At 41.2% G+C, this 23,669-nt stretch overlaps 1 protein-coding gene across 31 annotated transcripts in view; it reads right to left on the reverse strand.

The window, feature by feature from the left end:
• Window positions 1-342: 342 nt before the first annotated feature.
• The window catches only part of NFASC (neurofascin), a 181,287-nt gene continuing 157,960 nt past the window's right edge, over window positions 343-23,669 (reverse strand). For 15 of the 31 annotated variants that reach the window (XM_083745917.1, XM_083745941.1, XM_083745926.1 and 12 more), the window contains 4 exons: window positions 22,254-22,394; window positions 13,319-13,450; window positions 10,207-10,276; window positions 343-2,115 (listed from right to left, as the gene is read on the reverse strand). In XM_083745917.1, the coding sequence (XP_083602043.1) occupies window positions 1,884-2,115; window positions 10,207-10,276; window positions 13,319-13,450; window positions 22,254-22,394 (575 nt within the window). In that variant the 3' untranslated portion in view covers window positions 343-1,883. Of the gene's footprint in view, window positions 2,116-9,256; window positions 9,317-10,201; window positions 10,277-13,318; window positions 13,451-22,253; window positions 22,395-23,669 lie in introns of those variants that run through there. The other 16 variants (XR_014566029.1, XM_083745928.1, XM_083745934.1 and 13 more) reach the window with 5 other exon arrangements.

The raw sequence follows: 23,669 nt of genomic DNA on the forward strand, positions 1-23,669 counted from the left end.
CAAAGCTACCTTTCAGGCAAGCCAGTTTGAAAGTTCAACCATGTCACAACTATTTCCATTTCAGAATGATGCTGAAACATCTATTGAAGTTTTCCCTAAATGTTATTTTACAGCTGCGAAACTGTCGGAGACAGATCTCTCTCTTTAAATACTTTTGACTGTGAAAGTGCAGGGAGTGAAGAGAATACATACTGCATTCCATAAATACTGTATATTACGGGGCGGGTGGGCGGGGGACCTCTACCTTCTACGATGACCCATGCCTTCTCAACTGACCAAGCTGAAGCTTCCTTATTTGTACTGCATCAACAGATTACAGACCATCACACCAGGGGCTTAATCTACGGGTAAATATTCATAGTTTATTAAGCTTCAGGGAAAGCATGAAGCTGTTTAAGGCATATATGGAAGAACAGTGTCACAACAGAATCTGTATCTGAGGAAAACAGGTTTGCTGCGTGTTAGCAAGTTAGCTTGAGTGCCTTTGATGTGTAACTAACAAGATAGGGTGAGCTCCATGCTGCTGCTTATTTAGGTACTGGAAAAAGCCTCTTTTAGGCTAATTGAGGCCCCTGCATGTGTCAGAGTGGCTTTTACCTTGAAAGCCAAAAAAAATGTAACCCTGACTGATATGCAAATGATAGGAACAATGGAAAGATGAATCAGGGTGGATTCTGAGTGCCTTTGTACTTTTGCATCAAACATATAGGGAATGGAAATCCCTGAACTTTTCACAGAAGAGGCTGGCAGGTTTAATGCCAGGCTAGTTTATTCTTAGTAGGTACCATTCTTTTTTGGTTAGCGGTAGGAAAGCATAGACTGGTTGCTCTTCCCTGGTCACCCTTCCTCCCTTTCCTGCTACATGCAGATTCACGGAGTGGCTATTAGCACCACGTGTGAGCATAGGGAGGAATGACTACTTTCAGCAAGAATGGTCAACAACCCCCACCCCCAATAATTTATCCAGGAAAACAATAACCCAATTATGTTTTCCTACCCTGGATTAGCAGAAAGATGCAACTGTTTCCATTAAACTCTTTCTTTGGAGAAAGATGCTAAATAGCATGGGCAGAGGGATGAAAACCTTGCCTCGGCGGTACCTGCATCAGAACCAATACTTGTATAGCACTAACTGAGATCACAGACAGTTTGGGTCAATGCAACAAGTACCCCCCCACATGCGTATAGCTTCCACACTGAAGCCCAATATAGTACCGTTTCTTCTTATAGGAAGGAATATCCTACACCTTGCTCAGTGAGGATTATTAAGCCAGAGCCTGGCTGCAATGATCTCCGACAGAAATAAATTGCCATCAAGGTTCCTGTTTATAAAACAGCCTCGTTTTTAACCAGTAGCCGATTCTGCAATGTGGTTTCATGCTGCTTTTACCGGGGGATTATACTCTCATCTCCACCCCTCTCACTCCAGATTTCCCCCATGTTTGGGCATTTCTTTTTCTGAGAATAACTTTGAAGCCTTTTAAAAAACACAACAACCAAAAGAAAAATAAAATAATAATCAGCTGTGTACATTATTAATGAAAGGAGTTGCATTATCTCACAAATTAGACATAGGGGGTATAGAGGGGTGTTTATTTCAGTTCGAGTTCTGAAGCCTGGGGTGTAGAATCTGTGCATCCTGCTCTTCTACTGGTCTCTTGTGGGTCAGCTCAGATTTCAGCTGCAATAAGATTGCTTCGGCAGCCGGTGCATCTATGCCATTTGCTTTGTTTGCGAAAGAGATGATGGCCCTGGTGACCACCTGGTCGGGTTTTTGTTTGCTCTCTGTGGTCCTACCCTAGTTGCTTTCTGTTGATGGTGACTTTGCAGACCCACACGGGCTATAAGTCTTCTTGCTGCTGCTGCTGTTTCAGTGTATTGCGTTATGCCAAGGAATAGATAGCATTAACTGGTGATGTGGCTTCTGAACTCTCATTGCCTTCTGTCTCCTCTTTGTCCTTCTTGACTGTGTACTGGCCAATAAAGGAGCCATCCTCATTGAACTGCCCTTCGCCTCCTTCGCCATAGTCCACCAAGCTGTCATCACTTTCTTGTTGCTTTATCGTGCCATCTAAAGAGGTTTGACTGCCCTGCAGCGGCTTGTTGTCTTCATCACTAGCATCAAAAGGAAAAGAAGTGCCATCAGTAGTGGGAAGGAATGGCTTTAAAGGGACAGGATCACTGTAAACATATGAAACTGGTTTCGTCCAGGCGGTTGTACTTCAGAAGGCAAGCACAGTGCAGGAAGATCTGGGAAACACGGCTCCAAGCAGCTTTTTGCAAATTACCAATGAAATCTTTCCCAGTGCAAAGCTATTCAGGTGCAAAGGATAGTATTTTCCCGATAACCTAAATAAATCAGGAGGGAGTCTCTTCTTCAAAGGACTGTGATGGTGGAAGCCTAACCACAACTACAAAGTGAATAAACCATGTAGGAACTCTGAGCTTTCCAGTTGTATTAAGCCACAGTCCCATCAAATTCTAGTTTCTTGTATTAAAAAATAAAGTTTTCTGGTACACTAAAAGGTTAACAAATTTGTTATGGCATAAGCTTTCAAGGACAGTAGTCCACTTAAATCAGTTGCATGAAGTATTATCCTGAGTTTCAGGCATGCGTTGTATATAACACACACATGGTGGGGGGAGGGGGACTGTGAACAGTAAGAGAAGGAAACAAAATGCAGAAAAGTACAGGTGGTGATAATTATGTATTTAACAGTAATTATCACAAAATATGATTGAGTTGGTAACACACCCATCCTGTCACCGATAAGCTAAATAACACATGTGTGATGAAAAATCCATTGTACCCATTTAATCCACAAATTATAGCACTGAACTCCTGATTTATTGTGATTCAGTGGTTTTTATGGTTAGTTATAGAATGTTCTAGGGTCCCAATCACAATGGACTTTTAAGAATTACACTACATATTAATTGGCTTACCAATGACAGCATGGCAGGATATCAACTCAACTGGTTTTTGTGAGGCTGCTGTTAAGTAAATAATATTTACGTCTGGGTTTTTTCTGCATTTCATTTCCTTCTGATCTCACTGTGTATATCCCCACCCCACTCCATGTGTATCTTAGATTAAGACTTTGTGCATCTGATGAAGTGGGCTGTATTCCATGAAATTTACACTGTAATAAATATGTTAATGTTTAAGGTACCACAAATTTCTTCAAAGAGACTCTAGGCTGGCAAGAGTTGTGTTGAGGACCAGGCATGTAGAAGGCAGACGAGTGGCTCTAATTCAATCCAAATTGGACGTAATATATTTAAGTGCCATTTTGGCTATTTTTAATTTACTCTTAACTATGCAGCTTTTGAAAATGATGCAGAGACACTTTTAAAAATGGCACTTCTACACTTAGCGGGGGAGTTCCATGCTCTTTTTGTAAGGGGAATTTCTGACCTGCAAATATGCATATTTTATTACATTACAGAAAGTCCCACAAATAGTACTAGTTTCTGCTTTTGCAGTCTTGTTGTTGGCCCCAGGATGTTGGGGACTCAAGAACAACCTTCTGCAGAATTCATGAGGCTGGCTTAACAATACTGGAGCTTTTTAAAAAAAGGCTCAGGTAACTTCATAGAGAAAACGGTCCTATCATTGGTTGCTAGCCATAATAAACCTTGTATGTTTAGAGGCAGAACCTCTCTACCTGATGCAGAAAAAGAATCAGGGGACATTTATCTCCATTATGGCCTACTTGCATGCTTGCCAGGGAGGCGTGTGGCTAGTCAGTGTTAAACAAAATATTGTGCTGGAGCCGTTGGGACATTTTAAAAGGGATGTTTGTATACCCACATGTGCAGGAATTAATGTATTGGGCTCTGCCAAGAACAAAAGATTAAACTGCCAGGAACAGGAGACTCTGCAGATCAATGGGGGACTGTTTTAGGGATCTGACATCTTCATCATCTGCCAACCTCAGTCCAGCTGTACCTCCTTCTGCCCCTTCCCCTTGATGGAAAGAGTCTGGACTCTGGATCTTGTCATAAGTGCCAATAGTAAAGACAGCTATGTATATCCCCATATATACCTATTGTAACTGTACCATCATGTACATTTCAACTGCAGATTGTTTTGGGAGCCAATCCTGACTTAAAAGAAGGGTGCATAATAAATAAACAAATACCCAATTCATTGTCATATCTATGAGGCTCAACTTTTTAACCTAACACAGAAAGAGATCATTTAAGGTTTTGTGTTTTGCCATAAGAATCATCTGGTTTTGCCATAAGAATTATCTGGTTAGATAAAACATGTAGCCCACCATTCTGCCAGACAGTGGCCACTACAAGCATAAATAACAGAACAAGTGGTGTCATCATTCCTCCTGATCTTGCAAAACTGTCTAACAGAAGGTAGCCTCTGATAGCTCTCTAGGGCAGGCATAGGCAAACTCGGCCCTCCAGATGTTTTGGGACTACAACTCCCATCAATATAAGGCAATATAAGGAGGCAAAAAACAAGAATGAGAGACCCAGGGCTTTTCATCTAAAATCTTCATTTTTCAAATCAAAAGAGTATGCAGATAAAATATATCCTGCATCATAATGTCCCCTTTGAGTTGTCCTCCCCCACCCCCACTCCCTTCCCAATATACCAGGCCAATGAAGTTTCTAAGATATTCCCGGCTGGTTTTGACCTTCTAAAGGCTACAGTCCAGAGAACTATACAGCTAATTCTGTGGGCCCAGTGGGGCTTTTGAGTTCCTTCCTCGCTCCCCTCTCTTTAAAGAGCACTCCCTCACACAACAAGCCAAGTGGCTTCGCAGAGGGCTGCTGCTGAAAGGCAAAATGTCAAAAAAATCTCTTGTGCCTTATTTAACCTAGCTCTCTGAATTGTAGGCCAAAGAAGACTGTTAACTTGGTTGCCTTGTTAGTGTGTTAGATATATACAACTTTTAACACACAAACAACAGTTTACTTATTTGGTTAAATGGAAATATTGCAGCTTATTTAAAGTATTAAGGGAAGCCTGACTCAGGCTGGTTCAGGAGCATCATGGTCAAGAGTTGCATATGTCAGAATGAATATTTTCTGTGAACAAGATTTCTAGGGAATGTTCACTCTGAACTGATGCAAGGCCTCTGGTAGCTGCTGACTTTTTCTTCACCATGTTTCCATTGTTTTACTGCCCAACATGTGAAATCAGGCATTATCTTGCTTTTCAAACCTCAGAGGCACATAATGCAAGTAGCTTACCTGAGAATATGGGGGCTACTCAAATCTGCAGCCCAGAAGACCCCTTTTCTTGTGACTAATCTCCCTTTGAGTGCTGAACTAACCAATGGCTGTCATTGCCACAGCTGAATTAGTCACAGAAAAAGGAATGAAGCTTAGGCCACGCAAATTCAATTGGTTGTGTGTCGGCTCCAAATACGCAGGCAGAATGCAACTCATTGGACACACGGTGCCCGAAATTTCAAGGGAAGGAATAGTAAGTGAAACTTTAATGGTGTTAGATGAAGGTTGGTGGTGGAGAGGCAGGGAAAGGTGGTAGAGAATAAGGTGTGTTTCAGTGATGGAACTGCTGAAAGAAAAAGCTGTGTGCCAGACTTTGGGGCAGTCCACAGTCCTACCTTTCAAGAGACCTTCATGGTCCATGTAGAAAGACAAGGTGAAAAGGAGAAGAAAGAATGGGAATAAAACAGAGAGAGAAGCAGAAAGAGCCTGATCAGAGAGCAAAATGATGAAGTATGCATTTCAGGGGGAAGTGCTGGGGAGAAAAATCCACCTATCCCCCCACCCCCCAAAGGAGCTAGTTACTTTATTGTTGTGCATACAAAATAAATTAAAAATAAATAAATAAACCTGTTGTGCATCCACACCAAAATATGTATCTAATGGATTCCAAAAGCAAGTAATTTGCAAATAAATGAGATGTGCCCTCAAATCTGAGGCAGGGAGGGAGGGAGCACTAGTAGGGCAGAAGATACAACCCCACATGGCTTAATTAAATGTCGTCCTGAAAGGCAGCTGAGCAGCCACTAGCCTGTGGTCTGTCATGCTGTTCCAATGACGTAATGTGCTACAAGCCCCTCTCAGAAAAGGCTGCCTTCAGGAAAGAAAGGAGCATGGTATTCGCTTGACCTTGGTGGAAATCAGGCAGCTCTGCATATGAAGGGAGGGGGTGCTTCTAAGTTACATTTCTACTGTGCGGAGATTGTACCGGATGAGCAGATGGCAAGTGTCTTTTGGGAGGCAGGTATATATTGTGGTTTCAAAATGAGTGGACTGGAGGGGAAGGCACTCTTATTCCATATATTACAAAGGACACACAAGAGATTTGCCTATGCGTAGGGGTGGGGGTGGGGAATGAGTGAAACAGGAAAGAAACGCATTATGAAATGCATCTGCTCCTTTCTTGGTGGCTGTGTGCAATGACCTCTGGGGCCCTGGAAGAATACGGAATTGATTAAGGCTCTATCAAGATAGGAATTCTGACTGTCATGTAGTAGACACTGCCGATGTCAGAAAACTGGCCTAATATAGACCCACTTCCAAGTATCATGAAATTGCTATCTGGGTTCACATGAACCCACTTGCCAGCAGTCTGGGCTGTATGCAAGTGCTCCTAGTTTTTAACAGGCATTTGCCAATTCCTTGTACTCGCTATTGCTATATTTTACACAGGGACCTTTAGTTGGGGATGCATTGAAATCACCACTGCAACTGCAAATGCTTGACTGAGTAGAAAGCCCAGTAACGTTACCTGAAAATATATGGGGAGCAGGAAGGAGCAGCTTGGATGGGACCAGCAGGTCTGAAGTTTTAAAATTCTAGTTCTGATTTGCTTCTCTCTCTCTCTCAACCAAATCAGTTGGCCTAGTAAGGCATGGTTACTGGAACAGAATGCTATTTAAGGACATGGGCTTCCAAACATCTTAGCTCACAAGGAGACCATTATTCTGGCAGCAAAGTAGAAAGAAGTGACAGTATCTCTTTAATTACAGGCTGCTGTGATTGGAATGCAGCGTGCACAGGGCACTAAGGATGTGAAGGGCATGATGAAAGCATATTAGACATGCATCTATGAAGGTAGGAAGAGAACCAATAAAGAAAGCATGTCAGCACATATCCTGTCCACCTTTCAAGCGCTAATAGTAACTTTTCCCCTGGACTGCTCGATTCCTTGTGAATTTTAAGCAGCTAACCACTTTGCTTCTGACTCCTTATGGGAGGTGTCATTTTCTAACACCCTGCATTAACACTCTGGTTAATTGTAAAAAGAAGAAGAAGAAAAATCTGTGATTTTTATCTAGGGGGGAAGGGGACGACAGTTGTTAAAGCATTGTGCCTTCAAAGTGCCCAGCTTGCACATCATGAGTAATCACAGTTAATGGCTTACTGTGAATGCAAATATCACTCCTCTCCTCTAGAGGAGGGATGGGGAATTGGATCCAGACTGCCGGCCAGCTCTTTATTTTCCCCACTCTCCATGGACAAGGTTTAACAGGTAGATGAGGTCATGCAGTGCGTGCTGCATAGAAGCCTCTACTGTCAGCTGATGGAACTTCAAAGTACCATGCATGACTCTCTGTAAGCACTAACGACCAGCTGATTGTAAGGGCTTCAAAGTGTCACACACAGCGTCACAAATGTTGGGGCTTATTATGAGCCTCACTAGGCACTATGTACAGGGTTTTTCAGGTCCTGCTGACTGGGAGTATCGACAAAGCTGTTTTTGGCCCAGCAATGTCTTTACCTGCTCCACACCTGGTGCCATTTATGACTTCTGGTGAAGGGCAGCGAGGTATGGCTTGGTCAAAACAACCTTGCAGGTAAAATGAGGTTTCCCACCGCTGCTCTTGACAGTGGGAGCAACAAGCGACGATCTCTGTCTCAGCATTATGCCTGACTGGGAACTGTAGTTTGCTATGCTGAAACAAAACATGGTTGGTAAGACAAATCTTGGCTCAACACCCTGGTTTGTTTGGAAACAAACCACAATCCCTACTTCAGACATAACCTTAATACCTGGGTATTAAGGTTTGTTACGCCTGCTGGCTACAAGGGACGAGTGAAACGAAAGCCTTCTGTGCATTTGATGGTTTAATGGATTACTGTGGTGTGCAAATTCTGCCAATGTGTGTGCATGAGGAGCTTAATATCAAAGCTATGGCATGTAACACAGTGACTGCTTCTGCAGTTATAAAATCTAAGTTTTTGATGGGTTACTTCATTCATTCGTACTGTGCTGTTTTCTCCTGTCGCCATATTATTATTGTATTTGTCTCTTTATTTTCAATTTGTGTGTTAAGAAATTTTCTTTCAGATTTATGCAGAATTCTAGACTAAACTTTTATTCTCACAATGGTTTTCTTGGACAAGAATTGGTGATTCTCAAATTCTCCTGATATGCTTCATCAACACACTTTCATTTATTCAATAAAGTAAGTAATGCCTGATAGGATAGTCAATTAACTAGTGTTAATCATAGTTTTTCTTCTAGGTTCATTAGCTTGGAGAGTTCATAATCATCAATATAGTTTGGAATAATAAACTCACTAAGAGAACTTTAGAATAGAGGGCATGGGTTGGAAACCAACCCACTACTTACATGAACAAGACAGTGCTTAAAGTTTCATGGGGTGACAAATTGGAGTGTATCCTCTAAATGTCTAGTTATGTTTGCAAATGATCAGCCTTCAAATAATCCCTCCATTTTAGATTTGCTTATATGGTTTTATGCTGCAAGATGTATGCATGGTACTTCTTTCAAAGTTCTGCAGGGAACCGTTTAAGCAGCTTGTTATTCATGACACCAGTTCTTGCTCTTCATCATTTCAAATCAAGCCCTTTTGTATTTCTTTCAAATAATTCTGGAAACTCTGGAGGATTTCGTGGGAGCTCAGTTCAAAATTAATTATATCTGAGCAGAGGGTCTTACCATTAGGGAGGGTGAACCAGCCACCTCAGGCAGTAAATTTGGGGTGTCATGAAAGGGCAACAAAGTGTTCATTATTTAGTTTGTTATTATTGTATCTTTACTGCCAGGAAGCAGGGAGAATTGCTTGTGGGGTTTTCAGGTGCCAAAATAACTTGACTGGCCTCACGAACTATACACCTTGACTTGATGGTGGTATACCATTTGCTGTTCTGCCTCAGGCAGCAAAAGGTGTTGGGCTGGCTGAATCTGAGTAAATCATCCTGTTTGCTTAAAAGCACTAAGCAAGCAGAGATGTACAAAGAGCACGTTGGCTCTAAGTCACATAGATTAACAAAATGCTAGCAGTGTTACCTGTTTCAGTGCCTTGGAAGCAAGGGGGAAACAAATGTAAAACTTGAACGCAGGACCCATCTGTAAACAGCCAAAGAAAACACCTTGCTTTGGGAAGCTGAGATAAAAAGTGGCTGATGTCCTTAAAAGGTTGCCTTTGAGTTTCATAGAGGGGTGATTGTAGTGGCACATGGCCCCCACTACAACAGTCAAGAGAGGTGGGTTTGCTAGGTTATACAGAGACGATCAACAAAATGAGATTGTCTGAGATCCTATAGAAAAGGATGGAATATGGAGCCCATCACAGGCTTTTGGAGAAAATGTGTTTATTTTTCTCTGGATACAATCTGAGCAAGGTTTTCTGGGCAGTGAACGCACGAGCGTGAGGAGGGTAAGTTGCTGAAAAACCCTGAAGATGCCTCTCTGAATAATCTGGTGTGTGAGAGAGACCAAACACATTGCTTCCATCTCTCCCATAGCATCTAGCTTTCTATCTGCTGTGGTGATGCTAATGAGCATTCCATTATCTTTCTTGATCCATCATGTAGTGCAAATTTCCTGGGACTGTACCATTTCAGACTACACATGAAGCACTGCACATCTGAATGCCCCGTCCCCACTATCTGCACATACAATACTAGCACAAACATAAGCTAGGACCTCTGTTCCTCATGTGCTAAGTTTCCAGAGAAATTTTGATGTGAGTAAAAAACCATCTCTTATCTGCAGCCTGAAATGGTACAGATATAGGAATAGTATACCATGCAAGTTATCTGCATATGGAGATCAACACCTTTTTCTTTTGCAGAGATCTTTGAGACATAATGGGAGAACAAAGGGTGGTAGAAAATGCACATTTATGGGAATGTGATATCTTGATGACTATTGAACTGACAAAGTTGCTCTTTGTAATAGGTGGGGTAGAGAGCCGAAAACAAATGCCTGTCACACATGCCAAGCAGGAAACATACCTGTAATCAAACGACCCATTATCTACCTTCTGGTCGTCAGGGTCCAGGGGTACATCTTTATTTTCTCGCACTGTGAATAAATATTCAAATAAGCACACATTTTACTTTCATGTATTCAAGGCTGCGGTCCTAAACACACTTACGGGACTTGCTTCTGACTTGAGTGGGGACGGGTGAGCAATCCACCAAACTCTGATTCCAAAGGAGACTCTCACATTTTGATCTGGGCAAATCATGATTTCAGAATGAGGGCTGTGGGCCTGCTTCTGCTCTTTTGAAAGAGTTTCCTGATCTTTAAATTTGTAAAAATGGTTAATCCAGCCACCCTTGGCCGGAGCAGCTAGTGCTTTGAATGCAATAGAATGCAAGTCCCTCTGGGAGCGATGGGATTTGATGAAGCTCCATCATTCTCATGAAGAAATGTATGGGAAAAAACACTGCTGCCCCCCAAATTCACATGGACCCTTCACCTCTCTCAAACATTTTTTTTAATACCTTGCTGTTTGTGCATGGATATTTCATGTTTTTCTTTTTAAAAATATACACTGAAATGGGATGGGGGGACTTAAGTCTCATCCCCATGTAGAATTGGTTCAGATGTTTATGTGTCCATCCATTCCTAGGTCTGAGAAAACCTGTTTAGGATTGTGCTGCTAGCCTCCCAGCTTCTGCTGTCTTGTAGGTGGTCAGGAATTTAGACTGAAAATGGATGAGAAGCATCTGAAGAAATAACTGACATTGAGGTGGTTTTGCTGTTGGCAAATGTATGTGCAAAGTCATTTTTGATCACTTCCATGCTTTTAATCTCCAAAATATAATACACATAAATCCCAGGCTGAGCAAGATTCTGATTCAAGTTCTCTTTCAAATCTTGTCTCCTGCCATTGAAGTAATCATTATTATTTCCTGCATCACAAATGCCTGGCTCAAAACTGTCACGCTAGTTGCATGCTGAACAGAGCGCAACAAATAAATTGATGTTACTATATTGTGAATAGTAAGGGTAGCATTTCCTGTGCATATGGCGTTTAGAATTGTTGGGAAATTGTCCCATGAGCTTAAAGCAAGACAAAATACAAGCTCATGTGCCTTATTTTTAGAACTGCTGCTCTAGTATTATTTGGATGCAGTCCTGAAAAAGCCGACATTTGCCGACTACTATCATGCAGTGTGATATCCGGTAAATAATAAAACAGAAGAAAATAGTAGTAAAAGATTATGGCTTGGAAGTGTTTCCTAAACCACAGCTATTGTAACGTACAAAGAATATTTCTTGGACTCTTAATATGACCATACTCATCTTAACTGCATACCCTTGGGGCTAACTGAATACCCTTAACTGTGTTTTATAGAGATATTTAGCGCTCTGCTATCTTACTTTGAAACAAGGATCTCTAGACAGACCAAGCCAGGTATACTATTTAGCAACAAGTGTGCACATGTGCATGTGCGCACACACACACAAACATACACTGGTTTGCCCTTAATTGACTAGAATGTGGGATTGCTCCCTAAATACAGTGGCCGGATACACCAGACAACTTGGATTACAAGCCAACATGGCAAGCGTTTCAGTTCCATATGAGAACCTTCCTATTTATGCCAAGGCATTTTGGATTGTGTGGATGGCTTTTGGAACTGTATTCTATTTTTGCTTTTAGCTTCTTGAGTTTTTGTTCTCTCCTCTTGCATTTTGTCAAACTTATTTGTAGGTTTTAAATTGTATTTATACGTTGTGTGAATGAATTCTATTCACACTTTCGTACAGCACTTTGGAATCTTTTTGATCTACAGTGGTTAAGACATCTTTGGAATAAATTAAAAGCAACCAGTTTACTTCTTCCCAATATCACATAGACACTTTCTACTGGTGAATGTATTCTTAAATTACCACACTTCCTTTATGCTTGAAGAGACCCGTGAAAAAGTAAATAATTTTTGCAAGGGACAGTGGGACAAGTGAAAGAAACACAAGTACATCTATCAGCTGAAAAATGTGAGTACATTTCAAATACCTCTTCCAGCAAATAAAAAAAGGGGGGGGGGAGGGACTTATATCCTGTTATGTGATTGCCTCTCACCTCCAGATACAGCATAGTCAAAATCTGTATGGTACTTCTCTCCCCCTCCCCACTATGTTTAATAGTTCAGGTGGGATGGGGGTCAGGGATCAGTGCAATTGTGATATAGAAAACCGTACAGGAAGAAAAGATTAAGAACTCCCTGTCCTAATGCAGCTCCCTAATAAAAAACCCTCTTGCATATCTGCTCATAAATAATATGGTTTTTCTCTTTCCTTTAAGGAAACTGGTCATGGATGCCCCATGTTATGTCTCTTTTGGACCTTGGCATAATATACAAACAGCATGCCATGTATTTTAGGTAGGGCATTATTTCCCTTTGGACTAAGGAAACAGGTAATTGTTTCTGTATAACTGGCTTGTCATTCTTGTCATGCACTGCAGCTTGATGTTAGAAGCTGCCTGCCACAATCTTTGTGTGTACTTAAGGGTCTAGCAGAAAACCTTCTTGCACACAAGACCTTATCAGATCTTGGGAGAGAACAGAGTAGTCATCACACAACCATAGTATGCAGTCCAAGCAGGTTCTGAGAGAGGTGTTTTACCCCTAAGCCCTTCCTCCTCCTTTGAAAAAAAAAAGGTATCAATGCAATCCCCTCTAGAGAAAGTCCTTTTGCAAATGCAGAATGAGTAAAGACCCTTATCGTACGTGGGGTCAAATCCCAACAAAAGTCATGGGATGAGGCTTCACCTCCTACCTAGCTGGAAGTCCTCTTGCATTGCTTTTAATGAGATAAATTATTTTCAGTGCCACAGCTGCTAAAAAATGGTAGGACTAAATCCATCCACTGGGAAGCCTATGATCAGTGCTATTTTTCTAGAAAAAGAGGTGCTGGAATTCGCCATGAACATCTCCCTTGTTTTCTTATAATGGCAATGGCACCCACGTGAGAGATGCCAGAACTGACTTCCAGTGAGTTCTGGCTGAAAAAAGCCCTGGATGATTATGATCAGACCATCTATCTAGATTTGGGAATGAATACTTCAAACCCAACAACAATGCTACACCAGTTGATAGCTATTTCTCTTACCTGGATATTTCCCTCCTCTGCTTCTCTTAATGAAGCAAACTATCAGCAAAATAAGGACCAGGAGAGCGATGGCACACATCAGTCCAATAAACCAGCCCTGAGTTGCAATGTCCCCTTGGTTCTTGTTATAGGCTAGTAGGAGAAGTTGAAAGAAAAAACGTTAAGAAGAAATAGAATTGATACACATAGTGCTGAAAAATGAAAATAGCAAGCAAAAGCTATTAGATGCTTCCTGTCCCACCCATTCCCAAGCTTCACATTTGAGGACTGGAGTCTCTCAATGCCGGTCTTCCCAAATTGGCCTGGTTTGGAAGCCACATGAAACCACAGTTAAAATGGAATTATGGTTGATGTAAAAGAGCAGTATGCTAGTACATGCTGCTCTAAAGTGCCTGTTGGGACCGGGGAGGAAGCAAATCAAAGGGTGGTTATGTATATTATATGTGAACCAGCAGTTGTGATTTGTTTCTCTCCAAACCAAGCATGGAAGCTAAGGTTTGTTCTTTGCTTAATAATAATAATATTTATACCCACCCATCTGGCTGGGTTTCCCCAGCCACTCTGGGTGGCTCCCAACAGAGGACTAAAAACAGAATAAAACTTCAAACACTAAAAACTTCCCTGAACTTCAGATATTTTCTAAAAGTCAGGTAGTTATTTCCTTGACATCTGATGGGACATCTGATGGGAGGGTGTTCCACAGGGCGGGCGCCACTACCGAGAAGGCCCTCTGCCTGGTTCTGCTCATGGGCTGCATTCACATTGCAGTTTATTCTGTTTCCCTGTTTTTCTAACCGTTTATTTCCACATCACATTTGAGCTTTTACAACACCTAAAAGCTACTTCCAGAAATACACTAGAATATAGTGCAAGTTTAGTGCTTATTTTCATGTTATTTGCAAATGGATTTTTTTTGTAAACAAACAACATAGAAATGAGTGCTAAAGTTGTGCTATATTCTGATATATTTGTGGAAGTGGCTTTTATGTAACGTGAAAGCTCAAATATAATGTGGAAATGATCAGTTAGGGAGATACTGAGAAAATGGAATAAACTGTCATGTGACTGCAGCCATGGTTTCTTTGGGGGAAACAAACCATAAGCACTGGTTCACATAGAAGACAATGGCAGCCTCTGGTTTGTTTCCTCCTTGACACACCAAAGGAAGGAGCAAGGGGAAGAGTACAATAGGGATTTTTGAGCAGTATGCTCCAGCACACTGCTCATTCGCATAAAGCATTTGTTTAATTTTAACTATGGTTTAACATGTACAAACCAGGTCATTATCTGTGTGGGGATTTTTCAGATTTGAGACATCATATCGGGCCTTTCTATTTTTCCAAATGCATCACAACTCAAGTTCTAACAGTGACAATTCAGATCCAAGGATAGCAGTGAAGGCAAAGGAAAACACAGGTGGGTACAGCAGACTTGCGTAGAGAAATAAATATATGGTATTGCCTAACAAAGGAGGGTTATATAAAATGGGTGGGGGAAGCAGAAGAAGCTGGGTAACAGATTTGATTCATGGTAATGGGAAATATTGTAGGTGGTACCTCAAAAGAGGATGCAAAGTTCTCCAAGGAGCAACCAAGGATTCATATTTATCTGGTACCTAGCTAGAACAAACAAGTACAAAAGGCTTCCTAACACATTATTCAATGTCCTGAAAACCACAGAGAACATGAGAGACTGAGGCCTGCCCAGGCTTGTCCCAGCTTGTGTACAATGCATTAAGTAATGGTTTATAGCATGATGTGTTTTTGCAAAACATCACAAAGTTTTCCCAGGGAAAGTGGCAGGACTAAAAAAAAACAAAAAACAAAAAAAAGCCCACACAAAACCCTCTCAGAGCCCTGATTAGAAAGCATGGGACAAATGGAAGAAATCATGGGATGAGCCCTAAGTCAGGCTCATTAATTTCAATGCGTTTACTCTGAGTAAGACTTAGTTGAATACCACCCAAAGCTTGAAGCTTATGTGACTTACCAACTATGGTGGTAGTATATTTCTTCTACCGGTAAATTATTTTGCGAAAAAGGAAAACATACACATCTAACTGACCTAATTATTATAATATTGCACACAACCCATTACTCTGTTGGATTTTAAATAAATGTTATTAGTGACATATGACAAGTGAAACAGTGTCAAGTCTTAAATGAGCAGCAATTCAATGAAGTCAATTCTTAGCTTATATAGCACTTTATTTTCTTGGGCCAAGTTCATCCTGGATCACTAAAACATAGACATTTGAGAGTACCTAACGTAAAAACTTGTGCATTTCAAACTTCGCAAAAAAGCAGAGCTCATCAAGACTGTATGCACACTTCATTATAGGAATGATTCACTCAGAGAAACTGTGAAAGGGTTTAATGGTTGGCTTCATGACTTTAAAATCAATGGTAATTTTTCCTCCTTGTGAATCAAACTGGAATTGCGCTATTAAACCATAACCTAATGGCTTTATCAGAACGCCAGTAGGAAGTAACATGTATAAGCAGCTTTCAAGTTATTGACAATAAATTAAAAATATCCTGAATAGCACTAATGGAAGATTATCACAGCCACGCAGAGTTGAAGCTCTGCCAACAGTATAATGAAGATACACTCTATATTCGTAGCCAACAGACCTTTCTTAGACTCTCTCTGGGTCTTCTCACATTAAGTGCTCAATTCCGCAATACTTACTTACAACAAAAGTTTGATCACAGGAGGACATGCAAATGTATTAGAGGACACCCTCTCTTTTAATTCCACCCAAATAAGTGAATATATGTTATTTTGGTTCCCCAGCCACCCTAAAATCAGGTTGTCTTCAAAGCTGGGAATGGATTATAAAAAATGTGCATTTGGCGTCAGGATCTTTGGGGCAGAGGCCCAAACTCACACGATACCAGGGCCCATGAACATTTAGGCCCCAGAGCCATCTTTCTTACATATAAGTAGGTAAAAATGTTGCCATGCTGTAGTTTGCTTGGCCACAGATAGGGAGCACTGCAAAAAAAATGATGATGAGAGGCAGTGGATGGGAAGTCCAGGCAAGTCATAGAAGGGCAGTCAGAGCAGACTGCAGCCTTGCACCTCCCCCTCCACTGACTCCTCTGCTTGCCAGCCTCTGGGACCTTGCCCCTAGGATCCAGATCCCCAAGCCAGCTAGCCCTGTGCTAGCTACCTTCTTCCTCCCTGGCCAGCCTCAAAATCCACTGCTGTTTCCACCACCGTTTAGCATCAAGAGCAACGCAGGGGTGAGGAAGGCGCCCAGAAGTGCCAGCTAGCCTTGAGATCCAGAGCAATGGCATTGAAGTGGAAAGGAACAAGGCAGACACCCAGAAGTGGTAGCTGCCTGTCCTTGGAATCCATGGAAAGTGGAAGGTCTAAGCTGCCCCACCTTGGCCCTTTCATCCTCTGAAAGAAAAACAAACATGTCCAACTACTCTCCCTAACAAAGTCAGTACTTCTCAATTTGCCTCCCTCAGTGCAGCCTCTAGGACCTCTGTAGTCATCTTCCAGCATCTTTCGTCTGTCATGATCTGAACAATCGCCAGTGTTCCAGCTCCCTTAGAAAATCTTAAGGGCTTTTTTGCTTTTTACCTCCATTTCTTCAAGTGTCTCTCACAGCAGCTTTTTAATTACACTACTTTCCAGCTTGAGTTACACACAATGATTTTACTTCCCTCCCAACCTCTAGGCACCGGAAGAAAGGTAAACAGCGTTTCTGTGTGCTGCTCTGGCTCTCCAGAAGCGGCTTAGTCATGCTGGCCACATGACCCGGAAGCTGTCTGCGGACAAACGCCGGCTCCCATGGCCTATAGAGTGAGATGAGCGCCACAACCCCAGAGTCGGACACGACTGGACCTAATGGTCAGGGGTCCCTTTACCTTTACCTTTACCAACCTCTTAGCCCATCATTAGAAGTGTACTGTAGACTCCTGCTTAAAGTTTCTGGGTTTTCCCCTTAACTGTCATGTTCCAAGGCTGAACCTTTGATCGTCCTGTGCCAAACTTCCAGAACATTCCCTAGTACTTTTAACCTTTTTGTGAGTTTTTGAGCTTCTAAAGCAAAAGCTATTGTTGGACAAGTTTTAACAGGAAACGCAAACTCAAAATGTTTGAAAGGCCTATTCTCAGGGGCAAATACTGATTTCCTGTTACGTTCATATCATTTGAGGAATCTACCAATACATCATTATGATGTTTTTTCAAAAGGTATGAGCAATTTTAATTGACTCAAAAGTGCCAGGTGCCCCATTGGCCTTTGTGCTTTGACATTCTCCCTGTTCACTACTGGCAGCTGATTTACCATGCATCCCCTTTTCCTGTTAAAAGCACTACTGTGGGAAAAAAGTCCACTTTGAAGCTATTCTAATGGAAGGAGCAAGACACTAATTGCATGGACTTCAGAACTGCATTAGGCTAAATGAAACTACAGGGTTGACAAAGAGGGAATAGAATTATACTGGAGGCTTTTGGAACAAATGGTGATTCAATTAACGATGCTAACATATAAAAGCTTTCAATAGAATAGAAGGAAGATAGGAAAGGCAAATATCAGATCGCACGATATACAGAATGAAAGGGGGAAAAGTATAATATACAAGTATACTTTTGATACAATAATGATAAAAAAATCCTCCAACATATTCACAGAACCCTGTCCAAATCAAATAGGCAATGTCAAAATGATACAATGGCACACATCAAATGTAGTTGTTCTGTCCTCCTTAAACTTACATTTCATTTGCAAACAGCCTGATCCCGTTTTGCAAAGCCAAAATGCTTTCACCTGATCTCTTATAGCCATTGGCATGAGGCAACAGTTTCTAAACTTGATGTAGCCTTGCTTTGGCTATGTACAGGAGGAATAATAATCTTCCCATGCTTTTAGGGGGAAGTGTGACAGAGACCAAAAGAGGATGCCATAGGACAGAGCAGGGAATCTTTCTTTAGCTCAGTGGGCCAGATCCTTATCGGGACCAGTCTCGCGGGCCAAATTTGACAGGTGGGTGATACCATCTGCCAATTAAATGACATAAATATGATGTCACATGATTGACAGGTGGGTGCGGCCATGCACCTGTAAAAATCCCTACGGCAGTTTTGCAACTCTCCATCTACTCCCCATTTAAACCCCTAATTCCGGACGTTAGGGTGAGCATGGGGAGCTTTGCAAAGGCTTTAAAGCAACCCCTGTGTTCCTGCTTGAGTGTCAAAAAAATAGAAGACAGGCCTAAATGTACATTCCCAATATTGAATGTAATTTCACTGTACTTAAGGTGGTGTCAGGTGAATGTGACTTAGGCCCCAAAGTCCTTGTCAGATAACAGGAATCCACACCTACTTTGCAGTTGGCTGCAATTTTTATGGATTGGCCTTGTTGGCCTCCTTCTGGGCCCCACCTGTAGAGCAACATCAGTGATGAATTGCATTTTGCATATAATGGGTTGTCAAGACCTATTATAAGTGTCACACCCTTATGACATTTTACATGTATACTTACTGTATTTTTAACAGGGCAGTGGAAGTTAATATTATTTTTCCATCCAGGTATATTTGTGTAACATTAAATATCACTCACTGCACGGCAAAGTATTGTTCAAATTAACCAAAACTGAGCAAAAGAAATAATGTAGTAAAACTGCAGCTGTGGGGCTACTTGGCTAGTACAATTTCTACTTAGAAAAATAAGCTGCTGTCTCCAGAAGAGTGACTTTCAAAATAACCTAAAGAAAAAGGACAGCGCTTTCGTCTCACAGGTATTAATGAGGGAACATGATAGTAAGCTCTGATCTATCACATCAGAAGCAGCCAGCCTGGAAGAGAAAAGGAATGAAAATACAAGAGGCACTAAAAGAAAGCAAGGGAGGTCACTAAAATAGTGTAGCTTTGGCAGTCACCTGGGATGCATTAGAGGAAAAAAGCATAGAATTTGGAAATCTTCCATTACTGTATCTTGAGATACAGAAAAAGTACTCTTCTAAAGCACAAAATACATATGGAACACACATAAACATACAACAAAAAGCAAATCTATCAGCACTGATCCAATTTACCCAATTACGGCAAGGAGCAAGAACTGTGTTATTCCCATGTATTTTTTTGGGTTGATGTAGCTAGGAGGTTTGCCAAGCCAAAATAAACTAAAATATTTAGCCCAATATATGTTGCATTTTGGATTCTTATTTGTAAACCACAACACATTATGTGTAAATCAGGCTTCATCTGAAGCACCGCTCTCAATATCCAGTTTCCTGGGAAAAACACCACCAAATTTCAGTGAGATAGCACCACTAATGAACTATGTTAGGGTTACATTTTCAACATATCCATCCTCAGCTGGGAGGCATTTCATCTGCAACACAGAAGATGATCTCACTCTCTACACACATACGTAACTATGTACAAACTGATACTGGATTGCAAAAAAAATAAAGTTCCCCAAGATCAAATAGATGGTTCTCTCTGGTTCAGTCCATTAGCAGGAAGGATGTACTCCTCCAGTTGCTGGACTGCTAAAACTGTATGCCATCTGAGCAAATATTTTCAAATGCAGCAAAGGAACTGTTGCTCAAGCATTTATGTAAAAGCTACTAGTCGTCATGATGGCTATACAGAAGCTGCATATCCAGGGGCACCATGCCTCAGTGTACCAGTTTCTGGAGATCAACAGTTGGAGAAGGCTATTGCCTTCATGTCCTGCTTGTGAGCTTTCCAGTAGCATCTGGCTGAACACCTGGGAAGCAGGATGAGAACCTCTCCACTCACACCAGGGCAACTGTGAAGGTCAGCAGTGTTACAAAAGTTAATTGTTTCTGACGGAACAACCAAGTTGTTGAGGGGCTGGGGCAGGCAGGCAGAAATTGCTTGGGGGATGTATATGAACTGTGGGCCACTGGTTAGTTACCCGTGGTAGATTTAAAAATATGGCATTTTTCATTTGTTTTCACACATGTTCAGACTAGGTTAGCAATTTCTTTCCACCATTTGTCTATATGCCACCATAAACTTTATCATTTTAGAGTTAAAAGAGAAACCTTGCTTAAATTGTGTGGACATTTTGCTTATAGCTTTTGACACATTGCTTAAAGCTTTCTACTGAATGACCCTCCGATTCTTTCCACTCAGCATACATTTCAGCTATTTCTCACATGGAAACCACTTTTCTAATTACCTGCATTGACAAAAGGAGCTTTTATTATGGACACAGGAGGAAACCTGGGATATGATTATGTTTGATTAAGCTTCACTATGACTGAAGCTGATTATTTGACAGCTACCTAAAATTCTGAAACCAGAGGTCAGAAATGTGAATGCATAAACTAATATCTACTGAAGTCTGACTGGTTCCATGCTGCAGCCCTATAGCACTACCAGGCAGTACTGTAAATAGATCTAAAAGGAGGTTCCACACAGTATTTAATATTGTGTTATACCATCCAGGAATGTCTTTTACCATGGTCAATATCCATTATGTTTATTCACAGGCAAGTCCTGTTCAGCAAAGGCTCTTTTCAATGATAATTAAAAGCTTCCTGCTTAGGGTTGTAGCCATTTTATTGCTTCATATTCAGTGGTGCTGAAGGATTAGTGAATTGCCCCTTAATTTCCTCATCTGTAAGCTTCCTTTCATTTTTAAAAATAGTGAAATAGAAAAAAGGAAGCTTCGGGTAAAGATGAAGTAGCCCTGAAAGATGTCAATAGAAATTGTCTACATTAGACTGGCTGGCAATGCAATTGTGTTTTTATTGCCACTCCCCCAACTGAAAAAACCCTTTGGAAACAGAAAAAAGTTACTGAAATACATTGACCTAGAATCATAGAATCATAGAATAGAATCATAGAATCATAGAGTTGGAAGAGAACACAAGGGCCATCGAGTCCAACCCCCTGCCAAGCAGGAAACACCATCAGAACACTCCTGACATATGGTTGTCAAGCCTCTGCTTAAAGACCTCCAAAGAAGGAGACTCCACCACACTCCTTGGCAGCAAATTCCACTGTTGAACAGCTCTTACTGTCAGGAAGTTCTTCCTAATGTTTAGGTGGAATCTTCTTTCTTGTAGTTTGGATCCATTGCTCTGTGTCCGCTTCTCTGGAGCAGCAGAAAACAACCTTTCTCCCTCCTCTATGTGACATCCTTTTATATATTTGAACATGGCTATCATATCACCCCTTAACCTCCTCTTCTCCAGGCTAAACATGCCTAGCTCCCTTATCCTAATGATGTTCATTTGAATTCTTCATAAAACAGAGTGGCAACATAGAAGCAACCTATACAAGGCACTTTTGAGAAACACAAATAGGATATAAGGCAATATTCTGTAAAGGTAAATTGCTCCAATTCTCAGATTGTGACTTCATTTGAAATTATGAGTATGCCACATAGCTCTGCGGATGTCTTGCAGACAAATCCACCACATTATAATATCTAAAATCTTTTTCATGAATACCCAGACATAAAGCCAATCAGAAATTCACATGTGCTCATGCAACAGCTGGCAGCATGATAATGAGCAGTGCACACGCACACAAAGGGAAACATGAATGCGCAGACAGCAACACGTAGCCTATAGCATATTCCTTAACAATAGTGTTTATTATTAAGTCTAGATGGAAAACCATGGGTCTCTGCCCTTTTTATAGATATCTTCCAAAACCAAGCTTGTTTCATTAAAAGAAAAGTTATGCCAATATTTTTTCCTTTGTTTGTTTTAGCAGAACACAGTCTAAAGAACCTCATTAAGAGAGAATACATTTCACTTTGGTACTTGTATAATAAGGGCAGAGTGCACATCGTCAGTGAAGAGATGGATGACATTTTCTCCATGCATGGCATAATTCCTCCATCTGAAGCAGCAGCACGCAAAGGCAGTAAGGCTTGGAATGGAACGTGCCTCCAAAATGCAGCACATTGCGGGGCTGAACCCCATCTCACCTGGACTTGTCTGAAAGGTTACGTTCGAGCTGATAGTATCATTCCCTTTGAGAAAAACCCGCACTATGTACTTCTCCCCAGGAGTCAGGTCAACCAGCTCCAGAAAGCCTTTAGCAGGGGAAGATTTCACTGTTTTGTTACCTGAGAAACAGAAACTTCATATCAAAGGCAGCTAGCAGGAAATGCAGATTACTCTGTAGGCAAACATCTCTAATGCCAGGTCCAGCTACTGACTCGACACATGTCCCTGCCGATGACACCACTGACTAACACAGAGTGAACACCCAGAGTTTTTGGCACCATCAGTTCAAAGTTGAAGGGCTCGTTTACAGAAGCTCACTCCACTTGTATGTAGGAGAATTATATTTTCCAGACACCATTTAATCTAACGGAGCACCTGCTTTGGCATCGTAAGGCAGCCAGCAACCAGATGGAAGCTTATCACATTACTGGTTCAGCGATTTTGCATAAAACTAGAAGTGTGGGGGGGGACAACCAGAAAAAGAGGGAAGACTTTGTACAGCCATCTCTGGGAAATTCTTACTTGGAACAGAAAGCGACTGGCATAGGCTTTTTGCAACTCGCAAGTGCCAGATGTGCCGAATCAGTAATAACAGCAACTCTTTCTCTGGCAGCATGCTTCTGATGCACTAGAACTGCCTTTTCTGAATTAACCTCAACACATTTTGCAAAATATGTAGAAAAAGTCACTTCTAAACTCTTATTAAGAGCATGCACACAACGTCAAATTATATTAAAGGTACACTGCTAAAAGCATTCAAACATAAAGTGAATAAAAAAGAACCCTGTTTGCAAACTCCAATGTAGATACCCTATGAAACTGCAAGTATTCCAATACTTCAGGAGTTTTGGAAGTGCTTGGATGCTGTGTTAACTTAACCTTAGCAAATCATTAGGCATGGAAGTCCCTAATCGGCAATGTTACAGACGTGTATGAATCTACAAATATACTTTTGCTAGCAATGGCTAGGTTAATGAGAGCACCAGGCCTGAGAATTGAAATCACTGGAGTCCTTTAAAGAAAATCTAAGCAGCTGGTTTTGACAAACCTAATTTATCAAAGTACTACAAAACTGGAAGCATGAAAAGCTTCCCAAAGAAAAGAAGATTCCCTTTCCCACTCTGTGACAATGCAGCAGCCAGCTGAGGAATACACAGGAATCCTCCAAATATCCACACAATGGGTCTTACATTGACTGCTTACTATTTAATCATGCTAGATGCAAATTCCTAAAGGGCCAGTTCTTGATTACTTAATTTAAAAATCTAAACACAATACTGTATTGATAATTTTATGGAACCAACACCTAGAACAGGACTTGGCCCAGCAAACTAAAACCAAGGAAAGCAGGTTTAGGGCACATATATAACTTGCCCCCAAAGTTATAAGGTTGA

This window comes from Podarcis gaigeae (genome assembly GCF_964106915.1).
Source record: "Podarcis gaigeae genome assembly, chromosome: 6".
Classification (NCBI taxonomy): Eukaryota; Metazoa; Chordata; class Lepidosauria; order Squamata; family Lacertidae; genus Podarcis; species Podarcis gaigeae.